The sequence below is a fragment of the Eleutherodactylus coqui genome, chromosome 1 (genome assembly GCF_035609145.1).
Source record: "Eleutherodactylus coqui strain aEleCoq1 chromosome 1, aEleCoq1.hap1, whole genome shotgun sequence".
Classification (NCBI taxonomy): domain Eukaryota; kingdom Metazoa; phylum Chordata; class Amphibia; order Anura; family Eleutherodactylidae; genus Eleutherodactylus; species Eleutherodactylus coqui.
The window spans coordinates 497,878,415-497,901,061 of record NC_089837.1 but is presented as its reverse complement, the minus strand read 5'-3'; the positions used below and the strand labels follow the sequence as shown (position 1 = coordinate 497,901,061).

General features: G+C 44.0%; 1 protein-coding gene across 3 annotated transcripts in view; it reads left to right on the top strand.

Moving 5' to 3' along the window:
• FAT3 (FAT atypical cadherin 3) overlaps nucleotides 1-22,647 on the top strand; it is a 522,893-nt gene that overhangs the window by 421,083 nt on the left and 79,163 nt on the right. For all 3 annotated transcript variants that reach the window (XM_066587016.1, XM_066587025.1, XM_066587006.1), the window contains 2 exons: nucleotides 1,274-5,347; nucleotides 21,900-22,096. In XM_066587016.1, coding sequence (XP_066443113.1) covers nucleotides 1,274-5,347; nucleotides 21,900-22,096 — 4,271 coding nt within the window. The remainder of the gene's footprint in view (nucleotides 1-1,273; nucleotides 5,348-21,899; nucleotides 22,097-22,647) is intronic.

The window sequence follows — 22,647 nt, the reverse complement described above, 5'->3', positions numbered from 1 at the left end:
GGATAGGTGCTGGTGGAACATCTGCTGAAGCGGATCACCCATAGTAGGACTGAGTAGCTCCCCTCTGGGCAAATAAAGTCTCTTTCCATACAGGCCATGAGTGCGTGGGGCACCTTGACTCCCGTTGATGGTACTCCTATTCGAAGGACAATCTTGGCCCGTTTCCCGTGCTTCCTCCCTTTTTATCATGAGATTGAGACATCTGCTGGCGAGTAAACTGCGTCACACCCAGACTAGGGCCCCGTTTATATATTTCTCATCACATTTCACTCTGCGAGAGTTACCGGCTGCACCCTCCGCCCATCTGACCTGCTTGACATGGACTTAGTTTAAAGAACTAGTAAGTTTCGCAACATTATTGGTGAATAACAAAATATGGAACAAATAACCACACAGAGACACTCCGGCTTTTGTAAAATAAACATACTGAACCCTCTCTCCACTTTTCATACTGTTAATCGAGAAAACCTACAAGTTTGTCAGTGAAATCCCGGCCGGCTAGTCTAGCACCGATTACCAGGCCTCGTTGGAAGTCGCTCAGATCGCTGGATTTTCCAATATAATGTGGAGTCACACTAAAACTGATCCACAGAAAACTGACTTACTTTATTTTATTCTGTACTCCAGGGTTATGGGTCTAATTCCCATTCAGGGAAGCTCCAATAATGAAAGGTTAGGGGTCTCTAATAAAGTGGGCATTTGATATATCTGTACAACCGGAGCACAGCTTAGCAAGACTAAGGGGTGAGAAAATGGGCTAAAGCTGGGCGAAAAACCCCCACTAGGTTTCCAGTTTTTCCCACTGGTAGTATAGATACACGGCTTTGATGTGAATGTTAGGGCGAAAATATTTTTTAGTTCCCCTTTTAAAATGTTCAAGTATAATACATATAACCAAAAAGATCTAAAAATTCTCTGAGAAATGCAAGCAAAAGGCTTTTTCTAGTGCTGCACGACCTCTTGTACTGTTGAGGCGAAACACACACATGTCCGTACTCTAATTGCAAATCATAAAGCACCCGGCCTGTCTCAGAATAAATTGTCAGTAGTGACCTGATCCTTCACACTTCACTAGGCACATCATCTAATACCAGTGACATACAGTAGCCTGCAATTCATCTCTCTGTAGAGTAACCTTGTGTTGTAAGGCCACCCTGAGCCTGTACAGATTGACGACGTGTAACTACTGGGGAATCTGCTGTGTGATTGTTTTTAATATTTTTGTTACTTGTCTTAATGTTTTGTATTCTTTTTCTTTTTTTTTTCTTTTTAGGGAACACTGGGAACATGTTCAAAATTGAACCAGTTTTGGGCATCATCACTGTGTCAAAAGAGCCAGACTTATCTACAATGGGTCAATTCGTACTATCCGTCAAGGTTATTGATAGAGGAAGCCCACCACTCTCTGCAGCCGCTATTGTGAGAATTTCCTTAGTCATGTCAGACAATTCAAATCCCAAATTCACCCAGACTGAATATCAAGCTGAAGTCCATGAGAATGTAGAGGTGGGCACGCCGGTTGTGTTGGTGTCCGCAATAAGTCAATCCACGTTGGTTTTCGAAATCAAAGTTGGGAATACAGAAGGAGCCTTCTCCATCAATCCATACTCTGGAGTCGTAACAACTCAAAAGCCACTTGACTATGAACTAATATCTTCCTACCAGCTCACTGTTCAGGCAACAAATATGGCAGGCATGGCTTCAAACACCACTATCAACATCCACATCCTTGACCAAAATGACAACCCACCTGTCTTCCTCAGTTCTCAGTATGTAGGTACTATCAGTGAAGCAGCCCCCATAAATAGCATCGTTAGGAGCTCCGATAAAAACCCATTAGTGATAAGAGCCACAGATGCAGATAGCAACCAAAATGCTTTGCTTGTTTACCAGATTGTTGAGTCAACAGCAAAAAAGTATTTCACAGTAGATTCCAGCACTGGAGCCATCAGAACTATAGCCTACTTGGATCATGAAACCATTTCATACTTCCATTTCCATGTACATGTAAGAGATAGCGGAAGTCCTCAACTTACGGCCGAAAGCCCAGTTGAAGTTTCAATCGAAGTAAGCGACGTCAACGATAACCCTCCAGTATTCACCGAAGCTGTTTTTGAAACAACTTTACTATTACCGACCTACGTTGGCGTAGAAGTTCTTCAAGTTAGCGCTCGTGATCCAGATTTAGCCATACCACCAGAGTTAAGTTATTCATTAACAGAAGGAAACCTCAACCATTTTATAATAGATTCTAGCAGTGGGGTCATAACAGTAAAAAACAGCAGTTTATCTAAAGATCATTATATGCTCATGGTCAAAGTATCAGACGGCAAATTTTATAGTACTGCCATTGTGACTATACTCGTAAAAGAAGCTATGGACAGTGGTCTCTACTTCACCCAAGATTTTTATTCTGCCTCTATACCAGAAAACACCACTAATATTACAAAGATAGCTGTTGTGAATGCTGTTGGCCACCGTTTGAACGAGCCACTAAAATATACTATATTAAACCCAGGAAATAAGTTCAAAATTAAGTCTACCTCTGGAGTTATTCAGACCACAGGGATTTCTTTTGACAGAGAAGAAGAGGAGATCTATGAATTAGTAGTAGAAGCAAGTAGGGAATTGGACAACCTCCGCGTGGCTCGAGTGGTGGTCAAGGTCAACATTGAAGATATCAATGACAATGCTCCAGTCTTCGTAGGTCTTCCATACTATGCCGCCGTTCAGGTTGATGCTGAGCCAGGAACTTTGATTTATAAAGTGACTGCCATAGATAAAGACAAGGGTAAAAATGGTGAGCTATCATTTTTCTTGGAAGATGATTACAGCCATTTTGAAATTGACAAGCAAAATGGGAGTGTTACCTTGAAAAAAACCTTTGACTCAGATCTTTCAAATATAGAGTACATGTTAATCATCATTGCCAAAGATCGTGGTGATCCTTTATTGTCAGCTTCGGTTGAGCTTCCTGTCACCATCGTCAATAAAGCCATGCCAGTATTCGACAAAGCCTTTTATACAGCTTCTGTAAATGAAGATGTTGAGATGCACACACCAATTTTGAGTATTAATGCTACAAGCCCAGAAGGCCAAGGGATCATTTACACCATTGTTGATGGAGACCCCTATAACCAATTTAACATCGATTTTGACACAGGTGTTTTGAGTGTGGTAAGCCAACTGGACTTTGAATCAAACCCTTCCTTTAAATTGACCATACGTGCAAGTGATTCACTCACTAGTGCCCGGGCCGAAGTCATTGTGGACATCAGTATCAACGATGTCAATGACAACCCACCAATTTTCCAGTTTCCTTCATACAACGCCACCTTATCTGAAAGTTCCCTTATCGGGACACCGGTTTTACAAGTGGTTGCCACAGATGCCGACTCTGATAATAACAAGATCATAAGGTATCAGATTGTTCAGGACATTTTTAACAACACTGATTCTTTTCACATTGACAGTACCAGTGGTTTAATACTCACAGCTCGCCTGTTGGACCATGAGGTTTCCCAGAAAAGTGTCTTGAAAATTAGGGCAACCGATAATGGATTTCCATCCCTAAGTAGTGAGGTCCTTGTTACTATCTACATAACAGATTTAAATGACAATCCTCCAGTGTTCAATCAGTTGATCTATGAGTCGTATGTGAGTGAGCTGGCTCCTAGAGGACATTTCGTGACCTGTGTCCAAGCTTCTGATGCAGATAGTACTGACGTTGATAGATTGGAGTACAGCATTTTGTCTGGAAACGACCGTATGAACTTTGTCATGGATAGTAAGAGTGGTGTCATTACCCTTTCTAACCATCGTAAGCAAGGAATGGAACCAATGCATAGTTTAAATATCTCCGTGTCTGATGGCCTGTTTACCAGTACCGCGCAAGTCCATGTGAAGATTCTTGGGGCAAATCTTTTCAGCCCTGTTTTTGCACAAAGTGTCTATGTCAGTGAAGTTAGAGAAAACGCCCCTGTTGGCACTAAGGTCATTTATATCAAGGCAACCGACGGTGATTCAGGATTATATGGACACGTCACCTACACAATAATAAATGACTTGGCCAAAAATCGATTCTTTATTGACACATTGGGACAGATCGTTACTACAGAAAAGCTTGATCGAGAAAATCCACTGGAGCGGGACATTCATATATTTCTTAGAGCTCTGGATGGTGGTGGTCGGGCAGCCTTTTGTACTGTCCAAGTATTAGTGGTGGATGAAAATGACAATGCGCCACAATTTAAAGGTACGGAGTATAGGGCAAGTGTCAAAGCTGACGTTGAGAAAGGTCACCTTGTCACTCAAGTGCAAGCCTTTGACGAAGACGATGGTGCCAACTCTCGAATTACTTACTCATTATACAGCGAGGCTTCTGTTTCAGTAGCAGACCTTTTGGAAATTGATCCTGACAATGGTTGGATGGTTACAAAAGGCAACTTTAACCAGCTGAAAAATACAGTTCTCTCATTTTTCGTAAAAGCAGTAGATGGGGGCATTCCTATGAAGCACTCTCTTATTCCTGTATACATACATGTCGTACCCTCTGAAACTGTCTTACCTACTTTTGCCCAACCTCAATATACATTCGCTGTCCCAGAAGACACTTTGATTGGAACTATAATAGACTCATTCCATATTAAACCTATTCAAGAGGCTTTATTCAGCATAGTCAATGGTGAATATCCTGAAAATAACAAGGATAACATTTTTATCATCGATAAGGACACCGGTATGTTAAAGTTGGACAAAAAAGTTGACCATGAATCCATACCTGTGTTTCATTTCAAAGTGGCTGCCTCTGTACCTCTGGATAAAGTTGATGTCTTAATTACTGTTGATGTAGAAATCAAGATCTTAGATTTGAATGACAACAAGCCAATATTTGATTCCACGCACTATGATGCGGTCATTATGGAGGGTATGCCGATAGGAACCAGTGTGATCCAAGTGAAAGCGGTTGATGCAGACTGGGGTGCCAATGGGCAAGTGACTTACAGTCTTGTTTCAGAAAGGGAAGAAGATAAAATTTTAGAAACATTCACCATTGATTCAAACACTGGTTGGATAAGTACACTCAAAGAATTGGACCATGAGAGAAATCCCACTTATGCGTTTACCGTTGTGGCAGCTGACCTTGGAGAAACATTGTCTTTGTCTACTTCTGCCATTGTTTCTGTGACCGTCACAGACATCAATGACAATGGACCCATCTTCGAACAAGGAACCTATAAAGGATTTGTGAAGGAAAGTGATGCCCCAGGAGAAGTGGTTGCCATACTCAGTACCTGGGATGAAGACACATCAGACATAAACCGTCAAGTGAGCTACCATATTACAGGTAAGTCACCCATTTAAAGTACATTGGCCTTCAACGATAACTATGGGGTTCAACAGCTACACAAAGTATGCGAACCAGTTCCATCTCAAGAACTTCCTTTAATGAGTTCAAGACTTAAAAGGTAGATGATTATATTGGTTTCTCCTCAGTCTTCTGCATCTTCAACTGTCCTTGACTTCCCAGTTCAGCTTTGCACCTTTTACCCTCTTGTATTACTAGCTGAACCTCCACTGATTGGAGATGGGTTCCCTTAGCTACTGGCTTCCATAACCGCTGCCGCGCCTGCAATCCTAGTAGTTATTACCGTAAGTTAGCTAATGTCCATAGAGCAAGATCATGGCTCAATTGAAGTCATGTTTTTGCTTCAAACGTTGGCTGGAGAAAATAAATGATTTTCACATTATCCTACACCGGAAATAAAACTGAAAAGTACATACAAATTTATTGAGAGTCTGAAAACTTTATTTATATGTACATAGAATTTTTGCACATATTGACAGCTTTATTGGCCCTTCGGCCCCTTCTTACAGTAATCCCCTGTAATAGAAATTTCGGCATATAATATTACCGGCATCTGTAGGCTCTGTAGAACTTGGCAAACCAGTATGTCAAATTGAACGGAAATATTGGTTTACGACTTGGATATTTTACAACACTGAATTGCTATATTGTTTTCCTTCCAGTGACCATATGAAGTGATGAGTAAAACTGCTAGATTTTAATTAAAAGCTTCTTGGTGAAATACCAATAAATATGCAAAGAGGAACAAAAACACATCGAAATTCATAATAGTCTGTGTTATATAATGCTCTGAACAGGCCGAAGATTATTGTCCAAATGCAACAATTTTAGATCTGCTTATAGACCACACCTCCTAAGTAGGGAGCCCCACCTTCTAAGTAGGGAGCCCCACCTCCATTTTAAGTATTATAGCTGAGATTATAAGAAATGCCAATATAATGATGTAAGGTAGGGCCACCCCACTAAAGCTCAGCTTACCTTCCATAAAGCATCGCCTTTTGAGATGTAGTTTTTTTTGCTACAGTACATTAAAAGGGTTGCGCCACTTTCATCTATCAATAACCTATCGTCAGGATTGGTCATTAACATTTTGGGGTATAAATGACTTTTTGATCACTTATTAATTTTTTTTTTCTTCCCATAAGGAACTTGAACTTGTGATCATTTGATCACTTATACCATATACTGCAATACTTTAAAGTATTGCAATATATGGTGTTTCTGCATGCATTCTTTCTAGACAGGTCTTAGGCACTTTTTAATATGCAGTAGTACATGGACCTCCACAAAACCCCCAGCTGCCATTTCACCCGGAAGACACTTCATGATCACATCACAGGGGAACGTTCAGAACTGCTGATCGGAACATTTAAATGCTGTTGTCATAATTGACAGCAGAATTTAAAGAGTTGGTATTGAAAGCTGAGTCCCATTCACTTCAATGGAACTCAGCCTACATACCACGCTTAGACACTGAACAATGTACGAAGCTGTCTGCTTCTGGCAACAACACAGTTCCGTACTTTAAGACACTGGTCTGGGGGAACAGCTGATCAATGGGGGTCTGGGCAGCCGACCCCTGCTGATCTGATATTAATAACCAACCTTGAGGATCGGTCATCAATAGCTAAAAGTGGGACAGCCCCTTTAAACTATCATACTTTATACACAGCGAATTGTGTGCTCTGCAGACACTGATGCAGCAGGGGCTGCAGTGAGATGGGAGAGTCAGCCCCATAAATAGGTTACACTCTGAGACCCTGATAACGTGACTTGGAACAAACAATAATTTGCCATAATTTTACTTCTGGCGGTACGTTACTACTTTATATTCTGGACCAGCGTTGACTGAATAATGATGGATAATGAATCTATGCCTCATAAAGTTTGTCCTTCCCACGACATAATTGTTGAGAAGCTTCTAATTCTTTCTGTTAATTAACTTAATTAATAATAACTATTCTTCTCTGCTTTTCTGTGTACAAAACCAGCTGTTTGGCTTTATTTCTTACGGTTTTGTTGTCAGCTCACTAAGTGCAAGGAATAGCAGATTATCATTACCGTAATCCTATAAGGGATCGCGTCAAAATAGACCGAGGGAAGAAGTGACACAAAAACGGAGTTATACGTGCGAGCTAGAACTAGAAGGCTGCACTTCAGGTCAACACAATTTATGAAGTACAGTCTATTTAGTAAAATAGCACACCATTGCCAAAGTTTGTTGGCACACGACCTCTTATTATGAAGTTTATAGCTATAGGGGTAAACAATGTGTCCATTGCACCTCTTCTGCATGGCAACATTTTCCATATTTTACCATGTAAACCAAAACTGCGTGTAAGGGGGCTGCAGGTGGTGGATCCGGGGCTTTCACGGTTTTGTGGGTCAATGTCAGCCTGATGGCCATAGGGTGCAGGAGTCACCATTGTTGAGCAAACAACACTTTATTAACTGTAAAACAGGAAAATGGTAACTTGTGATCCGGGATATCTCAGCCTGTCAATAAAGTCCAAGAGTACATATGAGCGGTTGTTAATCAGTCCTAGCCCGGTTGATTGGGATAACCAACATTGATAATTGTCTAACTAAACAGTCTTTAGGCCCATTGACAATGGATACCTGCAGCAGTTCTGTTCCCAACTGACTGGGATTACTTTTTCGCCAGTATGAGTTGAGCATCATCGGAGGGAAGGGGACGGAGGAACCACTTGGCACTGACGTCGCTATTCAGCACGCCTTTCTCTGTACACCACAAGAACACTGCCCATAGGACAGTTGCTACAGCCCTGTAGCACAAACCAGGAGAGAGTCCCTTCTTCTTCCGTCCACCGATAGCTATATAATAAATGAACATATCAGAGTGACCCTTTAAACATTCCCCACACCATTACTCCACCTTCATCCTCGGCAGCTGCAAAAAGGTGAGTATATATATTTTTTTATTTTTTACACTTTTTTTAGATTGTTTTCAGGGAAGGGCTTATATTTGAAGCCCTTCACCGAAAATTAATACAGCGCTTGCCGGCAGACCATTGCTTTCAATGGAGCCGGCTGTATTGCCGGCTCCATTGAATTCAATGGGAGAACATCGTTCTTCTCTGCCACAGCTTTGGCAAAGGATAGCGGGCAGCGCTCTTTTTGAGCATAAAACGCCCGTATGACCGAGCCCTTTGGGCTAATAAACACTGCTAGCAGCGTTTTTTTCAGCCATGATGCTGGCTTCGGTCACGCAATTTTTTTGTGTGCATCAGTTTTGCGCCTAAAAAATCATGCGAAAAAACTCCTGTGTGACTGAGCCCTTATAGAGGCGCTACAACCTGTCATAGAAACTAATGTACCATTCCTCTCCACCCCATTTCTTTATCTCCACCCCTGCCTATCCTGCAGCCGTTTATTCCCCTGAAGAGTCTCCAATTCCATTCCAGCAGATTTTGTATTCCATAATAAACTCCTAAATATCGTCTGAAGTCTAAAAAATATTATGATGGAATCCAAACCGGAGAAGTCTATAAAGGAGTTGTGGCAACAAAGCCAAAGTGACTTGTTATATCTGGAAACAGAACATCTCTCTGAGCTCTTCATCTTTCTCGGACTTGTAGAGCAAGGCTTGCACTGGATTTATGTTCCCAGGATGCTTTAGGCAGGAGCTTTGTCTCCATTTCTACAGTTCATGTATAACGTGTAGCAGAAATTGCTAAGTATCTTCTAACAAGGTCTTAATGGGGTACATTTTCTTACCCGTAACCTCATGAATGGATTGTGAAAATTTTGCTTTAGCTGCAGGAATAAAAAGTGTTTGTAATCAGCATCTTGCATCTTCCCCCAACTCAGATCAACTCTTACTTAAAGATTTCTGGAATTGATTCAATTAACGTGTAACAAATCAATTAATTAAGGAAGCTCATTTCCATAGCCAGGCTAGGTGATGGAGTGCATGCTAATTGGAGTGATTCTAGTAGTGGTTTCGGAAACCAGCTCTCTGAGGAGCAGATGGGAGTCATTGACATAGGTCAATGCTATGCAGTGGCTGCATCTGATTAGATAAGAGTCCTTGCTGGATGTTTCACATGAGAACACCTGGATTAATTTACTCTACCATCAATAAATTCTCTTTTTTTCTTGGGTAGTGATGACCTCCATGCTTCTTTCAAGAGTATCTATTACCTAAAGTAGAGGCAGACATTTTGAACGGGCTAATTAGGAACCATCGAAAACCTCCAGAACTGTAGAAATAGACAACAATGAACATTAAACTGTGCATATGTTGTTAAAAGATCTTCCATCTTGAAGGATTTTGCTTATGTTTGAGATATTCCAAGGAATATTCTATAGAAATGCCTCAAGATGGCCAGTGGTTCCCCAGTTGATCACTAAACTCCTTCTATTAGCTTAATGGGAAATAATCCTGTGTTTAGTTTTAAAATATTACAAAATACCATTAGGGTTATTACAGTGGAGTATATTTACTAGTATATATATAGTATATAGTAAATGTCCACTTTAAATGACCCTATCTAGTAGCACGCTAGACCTCTATTGGCCTTCAGAACCACAGTTTGCCATGGCATCCATACACAGGTATTAGAGGACCTTAGATATGCCAAAAAAACACTCCCCTCACCTCCACCAGCCTGATAGAAAGGGGCCGTCGATTCATGCTGCTTGCACCAAATTCTGAACTCCCATCAGCACGGCGCAACAGAAGTCTGGATCCATCTGACCAAGTGATGTTTTTCCGCTGCTCAGTGATACAATTTTTGTGCTCTTTTGCCCAATGGAGTCTTACCATTCTGTTTGGTGCTGGATCCGGTCTTCTGCTGTTATAGCCCATTTGTACTAAGGAACGACAAGTTGTGCGTTCATACACTTTAGTTGGAGCACCAGCATTGTATGTGGCTGCAGTTTGCTGTGACTGTCCACTGCCTGAATGACTCTTGACATCCTTCTCTGACTACTTTTGTCAATGGGTAAGAATTTTCCAGTAGAGTACAAAATTCACGGTTCCTTCAGTAATACGTTATCCAGATGTTAAGGCAGTAGAGCACCCCACACCATCACACTGCCACCACCATGTATAGTGTACCTTGTTATTACTGTATTCAAAAACAGACTAGGCACTGTCCATCACTTGCATAAGTCCTGTGATCTAAAGCTTCCGAAGTGCTGAGGTTATCCCACTAGCACAACTGCCCTGGACTACTCCAGCATATTATTCACCTCTGCTTGGCCTAGCAATCTGCTGTCAACTCAATGAACTTCTTTAAGAATGTCATATACCTATACCCAATTGGAACTACTCTTCCTTCCAGCCTCCAGACCTTGGCTACCTTCGTATCCTAGATATGACCTTTACTGGGACTTTGGCTGATTGATCCAACCCTTTCTGCAATCAAGACTACAAGTCTCCATATAGGCTGCTATTAAATTCCAAAATAGTTGATGTAACCTCTTATTTCAATATAGGGCTATTCTACCAAGAATTGTCCATGCAGCATAGACATTGTCCGTTTGCTCAGAGCAGTGTTCTCCTAGCACAGAAGCCACATGGTTTTTGGATTTTCTTTTGGCAATTCCACTTACTATCATGAACTCGTAGCACCAAGGAGGTCATGGCTTTACTAAAATTTAGACTATGCAGCCTGGTGTAACCATCACCAATCCACTTTTAGTAGGGGTGTTCACTATCTTCTCTTTTCAGAGTGCCCCAACACTTTCTGCAATCAAGACTTTAGGTCTTCATATCAATTCCAAAAAACCATTGACATAACCTATAATTTCAATATATGATCACTCTATCAACAGTTGACTGTATAGCATAGATCTTATCCATTTGCTTAGCGTACTGTTTCCCAACTAGTAGCACAGAAGCCACCTATGACTTCTGGGCATCCTTCTGGCAACTCTGGTTACTATCATAAACTACTAGCACCAATGAGGTCAAAGCTGTTAGGTGTATGTAGATCTGTCTTTCCACATACTAGTTTGGCTTTGGGCTATCTGAGGAGGTGGCAATTGGGGAACCCTGGTTTTTAGCCTTGACACCTCCAAGCAGGATTTGATCTAATGGCGTGGGCCCCCAAGCCATTAGTCACACAAATTAGTCACAATATCTCATGGTGGGAAAGGTTTGCATCTAAACGACTGGCTACGTTCAGGGCTGGCGGCACAGGTATGATAATAAGGTCTAGGCAGAAGGTCATGGCAGGCAATAATGAAGTCCAGAATACAGAGCCGAGGTCAGGCTGTACAGAAGTCACAATTGTCAAGAACACAGGCAAAGCTCAAAACCAGCATACAAAAACAAACAAAGGCTTTTTGACAATAGCTGACATGACCAATTGCTTAGGCATCCTTCATATGGGGAGGATGCCTAATGTAGCGGGACCTGGACAGGGATTGGTGGAGGAGATGTACATGTTTAGCCTTTTAAGAGTGCATGGAAGTATGTGTGCTCTACAGCCTGAGACCGAGCAGGACGGAGCATGGCGTGCAGGATGGTGGCACCCAACCACAGCCTAAATAGCTGGTGAGCCATGAAAGTAGAGGCGGAGCAAAGTGAAAATCCAATTGTAGCATGGGGGTTCACGATCTTCCACCGGTACAAATTCATGAGTGGTCAAGAAAGACTACATGTCTATTAGTACAGCCTATAATTAAATTCCAAGAACAGTTGACATAATCTATCCTTTCGATATATAATGGTTCTACCACCAGTTGCCCACGTTGCATAGACCTTACTCCATCCGAATAAGTTGAACGCTGAATCAGTGTAGTAACATTTAAACACCTTCAAAATAAAGCAAATTAAAGCTAATCATTGAAGTTTTATAGTCTTGGAGCACACAGACCTTTCCACTAACTCCCCGAGCTCCCATCTGTGCATACATTTCCCCAAAAAAGTTTGTTAACTGCCGTGGGGACTCTCAGCGGTCTATAAACTGCTTTTAACATAAAGCAAAAAATCAATACAATTATTTCTAGCAAGTTACGGAAATGCACAGCACTTAGCTCCACGGTAGTACTTATGTCACCTCGTAATGAGCCATTCCATCATTTTTACATTTTAAGAAAGGTTTTACTAAAAACAATAATCATTGTACGTATAATGAGATCCACTTGGTTAGTTTTAATGGCGATTTGCTAAGGAAAATAATATTGTGTCTTTTTGCCTACCTGGATGACTTACAAGCGTTGTGCGGGGATCTAAGACACCGGATTGTTAGCATATGACTCAGGAAGCAAATCTGTGGGATATTTAATCAAATCTGCTGTTAAAACGCTTCTAGACTTGCTTTAAGCCAGTTTTTACTACACGGCAGCGTCAACCACCGGCGGATTTTAATTGGATTTTTTTTCCTTACCGCCCTTTATTTGACAATACGTTGCAGCTGACTTGAGAATTGCTCTCGAAATTAATGAAGTATTGTTAATCATTCTCTTTCACAGAGGCACTTAGTGTGTATACACTGCAGAAAGGGTGGAAAATTTACTGTCAACGGTAAAAGTTGCTGACAGCTCCGGTGCCAGGTCTTGCATTGGCGCCTTCAATCACCGCGAATAGCTTAGAAAGACAAAGTAATCTGCTCAATAACAAGCACATTACATTATATAATGACCTAGGCAGTAGGCATTCTCTAGGGCATATGTACAGGAGACATACGGAGAAGACCGAACACAAGGGAACTGTGCCGAAAAACAAGAGCTGAATGGGAAAAAAGGCTTAATGATTACAACCACCAGGCCAACACGGTCTTGTATATCGAATGGCAGCCATTGATTGGCGTGTGCTCCATTTCCGATGTTGTAAGGCAGCTATAGTTTTTTTGAAGGCTTTTAATTACGGATTTAGAAGTTTGGTCAGTTTAATGGGTGAGGGACAAATGAGTGGTTCACCCTAGGGAAATCACCCCACTGGGAGCGGTAGACTGGCCCACCAGAGGATCCTCTAGTGGGTTAAGGCTCTAGGATCGAAATATACACTTGGTTGAATGTAGGGCTAATGACCATGGTAGGGTTCTGTTCTGCAGATACTGGGGTTGACCGACAAGATATACCTCCGGACATTTTTGAGTGTTCAAACAAGGAACTTTTATTGCAACCAGCAATGTAAACTTCTGATTGTAGGAGGGATGAAGCAGGCGTCAGGTGAAGTGGCACCTCCACCTAGGACAGCCGCGATTCAGATGGCACTCCCTCTTCTAAGCGGGGTGTTGTTGCAGCGTACATGTCTTGTAGAAGTGTCTCTATCCTTTAAAAACTCTCTGTCCATTAGAGACCACAGGGACCCGTTCTTACTTCTCTCACTTTGACGCTGCTCTGCCTCTCGTAGTGAGGACACACACTGCGTGACCATGCTACTGGACCGCGTGACCTTGACCCTCCAATCAGCCAGTATATTCTTAAACAATGTTAGAACAGCAAACTTAAAGTTTTTACCTGTAAGTGGCACCATCTCCCTGCTAAATACCCCTAACAGCTGGGTAGAAGAGCTACCCCTCTACAGAAGTACAACAGGGCTCCAGGGATCCAGGAAAGGACAGCCCAATTTGGAGGTTGCTTTGGAGCTAATCGCTTGCTACTGGGGTATAGATGTAGGGTGGGGCCACAGAACTATTTATTTTGATGGACCCAAGAAACTACAGTATGGCCATGCTCTCTGCCTCAAAAGGAAAATTAAAGGGGTTGCCTTTTTTCTGTAATCCAGCCGTGGCTTGTCCTGAACTATGGGGCAGCGAAGGATGTGTTTGCACACTTCCCGCTACATACACTTCAATGGGACTGCCTTGGGAAAGCTGACTTGGCTATCTTTGTTGACCCACTGAAGTGAAGTGTGCGCATGTATATCCTCCATTGCCCTACATGTTGAGACAAGCCATTGCTTAATTACAGATAAAGGCTGTGGTGAGACAACCCCATCATATTTATTCTAATTACGACTCTAAAGCCAAATGGATTTCAGGATCAACTAGTCAAGGGCCCAGGCTCATGAATTTAAAAAAAGGGGCCAACACTTTTTTTCTGTAACACCACAGAATGGGCAGCATTGAATGGCCTACTGAATAATGCAGTTAGTCCCGTCCCCCCAAGGACCACCAAATGTACAATTTGACTGTATGGAGCCCAGATATTTGAATGACAGCCCTGGAATTACCTCTTTGGAAAGTTGCGGGTCAAAGCCACTCTTACACCAAAGGGGCCCCATGACAACGACATGGCTGGCCTCTGCCCATGCTCTCTAGGGAGCAAGGCAAAAGGGAGAAATATATTTTCTCTCACTTATTAGGTGACATACGTTGAATGCAATGCTCTCTACCGTCTTGTAATGTGCCACCAGGTAGGTTTAATAACTTAAGTGTACTCCCATACAGTGAATTTAACTTTTTGTGCTAGAGGGTTTCGGGAAGTAGAGGTAGTTGGCTTTTAACTGTCGGTCATATTACCAATCATGGGGCTGCGTTTTATTTTATTTTTTTACTAAGTTCGATAATGGGCTGAAGTGGATGGACATATGTCTTTCTTCAATCTTACACACTGTGTTACTATCTTACAAGTCCCCCAGAGCATTCTTCTTTGCTCTATTACGGTCTCCCTGGAAGTTAATCACTTTGTAAGGGGCTGATGCTGCCCCTTTAAGAGTTATATAATACTATTAATATGTTTCTCCTTCAGTCTCTATGTTTGCATCCATCCTGCTGCCAATTACGAGGGTCCGGTGAACCGGCAACAAACGGCTTTAGACGCACTGTGCAGTTAAAGGGGCTTTCTAGAGGTAAAATAAAAAAAGTAGAAGCCAAGAACACTGAAAAATAAGGCAAACTTTTGTTGCCCGCCTGCACTAGTCTAGTGCAGAAGCCCCAGACCCCACTACTATGATCCCTGAACAAGCTCCATTAATTCCGCACATAACTGCTCAGCCATTTTTTCTACACATTTTGATGGCGCAAAACCCCAACCCCCTCTGCACCATGCTCTATTTTTCTGCCCATTTGCACACTAAAAGTCCCCATAGAAGTCAACGGGGATGCACAAATGTATGCAGGATACACAAGGAGATGTGGGAAACGCTGCGTAATCGCACAGGAAAACAAAAACACATCTGGAACTCATTAGACTAATTAGCCATTTCAATTGGTGCGCATTTTTGGGGGGCGCACAAATGAACATGACTTGCGGACACAAAAAGTACAGTAAGATACACCAATGCGCACGCAAGGAAGCATAGTTCACTCCGCAAAAACGCTGCGCTCAGGTGTGCGTATACCCGTGTGAAGGTGGCCTTTGGCGAGATTCACACGGGCGTTCTTGTGGGCGTGTAATTTCCACAGAGAACACAACCCATTGATCTCAATGTGGTTTCAACATTTCGGTCGTGCAAAAAACTCTAACGCAATTGTAAACTAGCTATTTAAATTGTTCTTTACAATTCGTGCATCTTTATTTTGCTGCACGTAAGCAGCAGGCGCTAAACGTACAGTAAGATATGCCTATGCGCACGCAAAAAAGCATCGTTTAGTGCGCAAAAGTGCTACACTCATGTGCACGCAAATACGCATGAAGCCTTAGTAATGATTAGTTACTGTGACCGCTCTGCTCAGCCCCAGTACCCTTATATCCTCTGTACTGCGGTGACCAGGGTTCAACTACGGTCTACGAATGCCACCAAAGTCTTTTTTTCCGAACTATCTCATCCCGTTGCATTATACACGTTGCTGATTATTTTCGCTTGCGTTTGCTCCCTCATTATTTATATCCTGCGCATTTCTTATTTATGGCCATGGCCATTATCTCTGCCACTACAGCAGCTGAGCGCAGTGCATCTTGTGAAGTGTACGGAACACACATCGCCGTCGTTATCGGACAACACCTATGATTAACGATCATTGATCGTGCGGCAGTGTAGAGCAGCAGATACAAGGACTGAGTCACCCGGCAGAACACGGACTCTATGACCTCCAAGTGTCAGTCCGTACGGGAGCCGCTGAGCGCTCAGCGGCGTTTACTACTTACTCCGAAACATTACAACTCACATAGGAAACACTTATGTACTATTAACCCTTTCCAATCCACTGTCTGACATCTAAAGACATTCTGATTGAAGGTTGTACAGCTTCGATGTCGGAAGACGTCCGGCAGGGTATTCTTACTTTATATTACTGGCCGCTCTGTTGTCGGAGGCCTCTCTGGCATGTCACATACTGCAGTACAGGCTCTAGCCAGCAGATGGCACCATTGTATAAAGGCAGAAAGAGAAAGCCGCCTAGGAAACCCTGAATCCTAAATTGGATTGCAAAGGGTTAAAGCTACTGCAACATTGTAGCAGAGCGGAGCTTGTGATTGGACATGGCTGTGGGTCTTATGGTGTTATCTCTGCGTTGGGGTTTTCCATGGAACTGCAGATAATCTGTTATCTCAACCCAAAAAAAGTTGCGCCAATTAAAGCAACCGTGCCATGACATGCCTGTATGGCATGTTAATTAGATACACCTTAAAAAGGTGACCACTCCCCGCTGCACCCTGCGCTGCCACTCTGGGTCTCCTGTAAACAAGCGGGACACAGCGAGGAGCGGGAAAAGGTGAGTATATGCCATTAGTTATGCTGCTGCATGGGGAACGGGGCTCCCTTTCCAATCCACTGTCTGACATCTTCCTACATTCTGATTGAAGCTTGTACAGCTCCGATGTCAGAAGACGTCTGACAAGGTATTCTTACCGTCTATTGCCAGCCACTCCAGCAGATGGCGCCGGTGTATAACAGCAAAAAGAGAGAGCCCTTTAGGAAACCCTGGATCCAAAATTGGATTGGAGAGGGTTAATATAAAATAACTCGGACAACCTGTTTAACCCCTTTCCGCCACAGGATGTAAATGTACGTCCTGACTTGGAAGGTGCTCTTACGAATGGATGTTAACTCATTTTCTATGGGTAGAGTGGGCTCAGAAGCTCAGCCAATCAGAGAGCTGGGAAGAGCTTTAGTGATGCCGCGGCTGCCCATGGGGTTGTACCAACATAGACTTTTTCACTTATTCACCGATGAGACCCGCACCACCCAGGGGACGAGGGTCCTGTGTTCCCATTTCCTCCTCACTGCAGGATCAATGCACCCCTTGCAGCGAGGAGGAGATTGAATGGAGCGGCAGGTGGGTTTCATATATGCAGCGCCACTCCATTTATCTTACATGGGACTGTAAGAGTTCTTAAATGGGACTGCCGGAGTACTTGCTTGTACTTAGCCATTTCCATCAGCCTCATTGAAATGAATGAGGAGGCACCGTGCATGTAAGACTGCCGCTTCGTTCAATGTCTAAGGCACAGAAGGTGGGTGCAGCGAGGTCGAGGGTCCGGCCCTGAGGAGGAGACTGAATGAAGTGCTGTTCACGCACCGCACAAACACAAGCACTGAATTTACTTTCAATGGGGCTAGAGAGATACCCAAATGGCACCCGCTTGGGTATTTCCATCAGCCCTATTGAAATGAATGGAGAGCTGACCACGCATGCAGCGCCAGCGCTCTCTGTAGCTGACCACGCATGCTGCGCCAGCGCTCTCTGTAGCTGACCGCGCATGCGCCACCGCTCCATGTAGTTGACCGTGCATGCTCCGCCAGCGCTCCCTGTAGCTGACCGCACATGCTGCAACAGCGCTCCCTGTAGCTGACCGTGCATGCTCCGCCAGCGCTTCCTGTAGCTGACTGCGCATGCTGCGCCAACGCTTCCTGTAGCTGACTGCGCATGCTGCGCCAGTGCTCCCTGTAGCTGACCGCACATGCTCCGCCAGTGCCCCCTGTAGCTGACCGCACATGCTCCGCCAGTGCCCCCTGTAGCTGACCGCACATGCTCCGCCAGTGCTTCCTGTAGCTGACCACGCATGCTGCACCAGCGCTCCATGTAGCTGACCACGCATGCTCCGCCAGTGCTCCCTGTAGCTGACTGCACATGCTCCGCCAGTGCTCCCTGTAGCTGACCGCGCATGCTGCACCAGCGCTCCCTGTAGCTGACCACGCATGCTGTGCCAGCGCTCCATGTAGCTGACCACGCATGCTGTGCCAGCGCTCCATGTAGCTGACCACGCATGCTGTGCCAGCGCTCCATGTAGCTGACCACGCATGCTGTGCCAGCGCTCCATGTAGCTGACCACGCATGCTGTGCCAGCGCTCCATGTAGCTGACCACGCATGCTGTGCCAGCGCTCCATGTAGCTGACCACGCATGCTGTGCCAGCGCTCCATGTAGCTGACCACGCATGCTCCGCCAGCGCTCCCTGTAGCTGACCGCACATGCTCCGCCAGAGCTCCCTGTAGCTGACCGCACATGCTGCGCCAGCGGTCCATGTAGCTGACATCACAACGGGGGAGAAGTGTCCTCCGCTGTGACAGACAGAACAGACCCCAGGTCAGCGGAGGTCTCAGCAGGGCAACCACACCTATGGATAGGCGATAACTTGCAATCTTGGTTCAACCCCTTTAAGGAAACAACTGCACTGACTGTTCCCATAACCCCCTTAGAACCGTATAGAGCAGCCAGTTCAGCTGTTCCCGTAATCCTAGTCACCAGTAACCGTGAAGGTGAACTGGGACGGGTCGGGGACTCCCATTCTGGTGGTGGGGGTCCCAGAGGTTGTATTTGCCATAAATGTTTGTTATATCTTCTCTTGTGCTCAAGGAACAGCAGTCAACACCGACTGACATACTCAGCTCTGCTGTGTCACATTTTGTAGTTCCTTTTGTTATCCAAAATTGCATTTTCGACAAGTTCTATCTTTTTTTTTTTCTTGGGACTTCAGAGCAGCGTAACCAAGGAGGATCCGTCTCCATGTGGTTTAATGATGTGGAAAAGTGTTATTGCCATTTTCAATGTCAGTGTTCCAGGCTAATAAAAGGTTGTTCTGCTTCATCTGCCCTCCTCTCCAGCCTTCATCCTGATAAATTCCACCTAATTAAAACGCTTATCTTTGAACTCTTCCTCGTATGAACCTTCTCGTTAGGCTACTTTGCTATTTCCTTATGTAATGTCAGCTCTACTTTTTTCATTATATGAAGTTCTGCCCATCCGTACGATCGCCCCGCAAATGAAAGTGTCATTAAGGTTGTATCCTCACCGGACGCGCGCCACATGATCGCTTGTACGGGTCGAAAAAGTGCAAAACTTCAACTTTGTGTCCAAAACCACATTCATAATATGCCGTAAAATGTGCCCGTCTCTATCCTCCTTAAAAAAGTATGTGGTAACGATGGGCAAAAATGATGGCCAGTCATAGCTATGTGCGACACAGTGCTGACCAGCAGTTTGTTCAAGCGGATGGAGGCAAGCGCAATCTTCTCCTTAGGTCCACAGCCAGATGGTTGAGATACAAATGCAGAGCGATATGCTGCAGGATGCCATATGGTACCACTATGCCTCCAAGCCTGCCCGTATCACATCCTCTATCCAAGCTAGAGGTGGTACAACAGGGTACTAGAGCCTCCATGCCTGCCAATATTACATCTTGTATCCAAGCTAGAGGCGGTACAACAGGGTACTAGAGCCTCCATACCCACCTGTATCACATCTTGCATCCAAGCTAGAGGCGGTACAACAGGGTACTAGAGCCTCCATGCCCGCCCATATCACATCTTGTATACAAGCTGGAGGCGGTACAACAGGGTACTAGAGCCTCCATGCCCACCTGTATCACATCTTGCATCCAAGCTAGAGGCGGTACAACAGGGTACTAGAGCCTCCATGCCCGCCCATATCACATCTTGTATACAAGCTGGAGGCGGTACAACAGGGTACTAGAGCCTCCATGCCCACCTGTATCACATCTTGCATCCAAGCTAGAGGCGGTACAACAGGGTACTAGAGCCTCCATGCCCACCTGTATCACATCTTGCATCCAAGCTAGAGGCGGTACAACGGGTTACTAGAGCCTTCTTGCCCACCCATATTGCATCTTGTATCCAAGCTAAAGGCGGCCCAACAGGGTACTACAGCCTCCATGCCTGCCAATATTACATCTTGTATCCAAGCTAGAGGCGGTACAACAGAGTACTAGAGCCTCCATGCCTGTCTGTATCACATCTTGTATACAAGCTAGAGGCGGTACAGCAGCATACTAGAGCCTCCATGCCCACTGGTATCACATCTTGTATACAAGCTAGAGGTGGTACAACGGGGTACTAGAGCCTCCATGCCCGCCCGTATCACATCTTGTATACAAGCTAGAGGTGGTACAGCAGGGTACTAGAGCCTCCATGCCCTCCCGTATCACATCTTGTATCCAAGCTAGAGGTGGTACAGCAGGGTACTAGAGCCTCCATGCCCACCCGTATCACATCTTGTATCCAAGCTAGAGGTGGTACAGCAGGGTACTAGAGCCTCCCATCAAGGAGTCAGTTTTCTGCAATAAATGTCCCCTTTGCTCTAAGATTGTAATCACTTATACAAGCATTACAATCACACAAGGAAAGTTTCACCCATCCTACAGCTTATTATCCGGACTATCAGAGCTACTCGTCACGTGAGAATACACCCTAATAGAATTAACTGATTTTCCTTGGTTACATGAAAAAGTGGTAATGAAACGTTCTACATAGTTAATGGACAAAGTGCAATCACTTCTGCGGTTCATACACATGCACAGACCGAGTATGGCAGCACCCATAGAGTGTACCCACCAGGCACTGTGCTCTGCTCTGGGCACAATCCTTCTATGGCCTTATACACCCATAATATGGCATGGGATGGAAGCAAATATTTGTGTGCCTTTATAAAAATCGATAGACATGTGATGGCGTAGTATGGATCCATATAAGTCTATGGGCACCAGAGCTCTGTACAAACATAGAAGCCTGTTGCTTGTAGGGTTAGGAAAATGTTTTTGAGAACCTTATTAAGGTGTTCTAATGCACCTTTCATACTGCGCGTTTCCACTCCGAAATTTATGTTGGAATATGCGCCATTTTCAATTTAATGCTATGGAAATCCCCAACACAGTTCATACGGCGTGGATTTTTCTATGCACAGATATTTAAATCCATGTTACAAAATGCAGGATTGGACATGCCGATTCTTGATGTGGAATGGCCCGGTCCCGTTTACTCCATTGACTGGTGCTAATTCCACATGCAGATCCGCTCACACCAGTACCCAGCCTCAGATTTTTGCCGCATATTAAGTGTCAGATTCATGTCAGAAACCTCCGACTTGGATCTCACCATTTAGAAAGCCACATGAACCTGTCCTTAATAAATAGAAGGGTTCACCTTAGAGAACCTCAGCCAGAACGACACCAAAGAGTGTTACTCTGGAGGACCTGATATATCTGTGCATTATACAGTTAAAGCCATAGATTCCAAATAACACTGTGTAATGCCTAATTCTCCCTGTGGGGGTGCTGCAGATTATTGGAACACTTACTGCCAGGTTCTACAGCAGATCACAGATGATCAGGAGGGGCATTTGATAATGTTTACTATGATATGTATGGAGTAATGACTTGAAATTAAGTTGTTATACTATTAAAGCATACTGTATCTGATTATTTTATGCTTTCAGGTGGGAACCCCAAAGGGAAGTTTGCCTTAGGGCTGATAGAGAGTGAATGGAAAGTTTATGTGAAGAGGTCCCTGGATCGAGAAGAGCAGGATACGTACTTCCTCAACATCACTGCAACCGATGGCCTTTTTGTGTCTCAAACTGTTGTGGAAGTTTATGTCACCGATGTCAATGACAACAACCCTGTGTGTGAACAGGTATAGCAAAAAATTACATTTTTTATTTTTTTCATGAGTCAGTGATTTTGTTTCCCCCTGCTATGAGCCATATTAAAATCTAATGGGATTATTGCCTTTATGCTTGCTATAGATGATTCTTGAGATCACTAGATCCAGCCAGAATGCACCACAGCAGAGCATGCTCTGCAGAGACACTGAACAAGCAGGGCTGCAAAGAACATGCTCTGTGAAGACTGAACAAGCACTGCTAAATGTAGTATGCTGTGTAAAGACTGTGAACCAGCTGAACTACAGAGAGTATGCCCTATAAAGACAGTGAATAAGTAGGCATATAGAGAGTGTGTTTATAGAGATGAGGAACTAGTAGGGCTACAGAGAGCATGAGAGACACTCAAAAACAGAGATGTAGGGAGCATGCTCTATAGAGACAGTGAACGAGCCCGGCTACAGGGATTATGTTATGTAAGGACACTGAACAAGCATGCCTACAAGGAGCCCACTCTGTAGAAACCATGAACAAGCAGGACTATAGGGAGTATGCTCTCTATAAACACAGAAGAAAAAGAGCT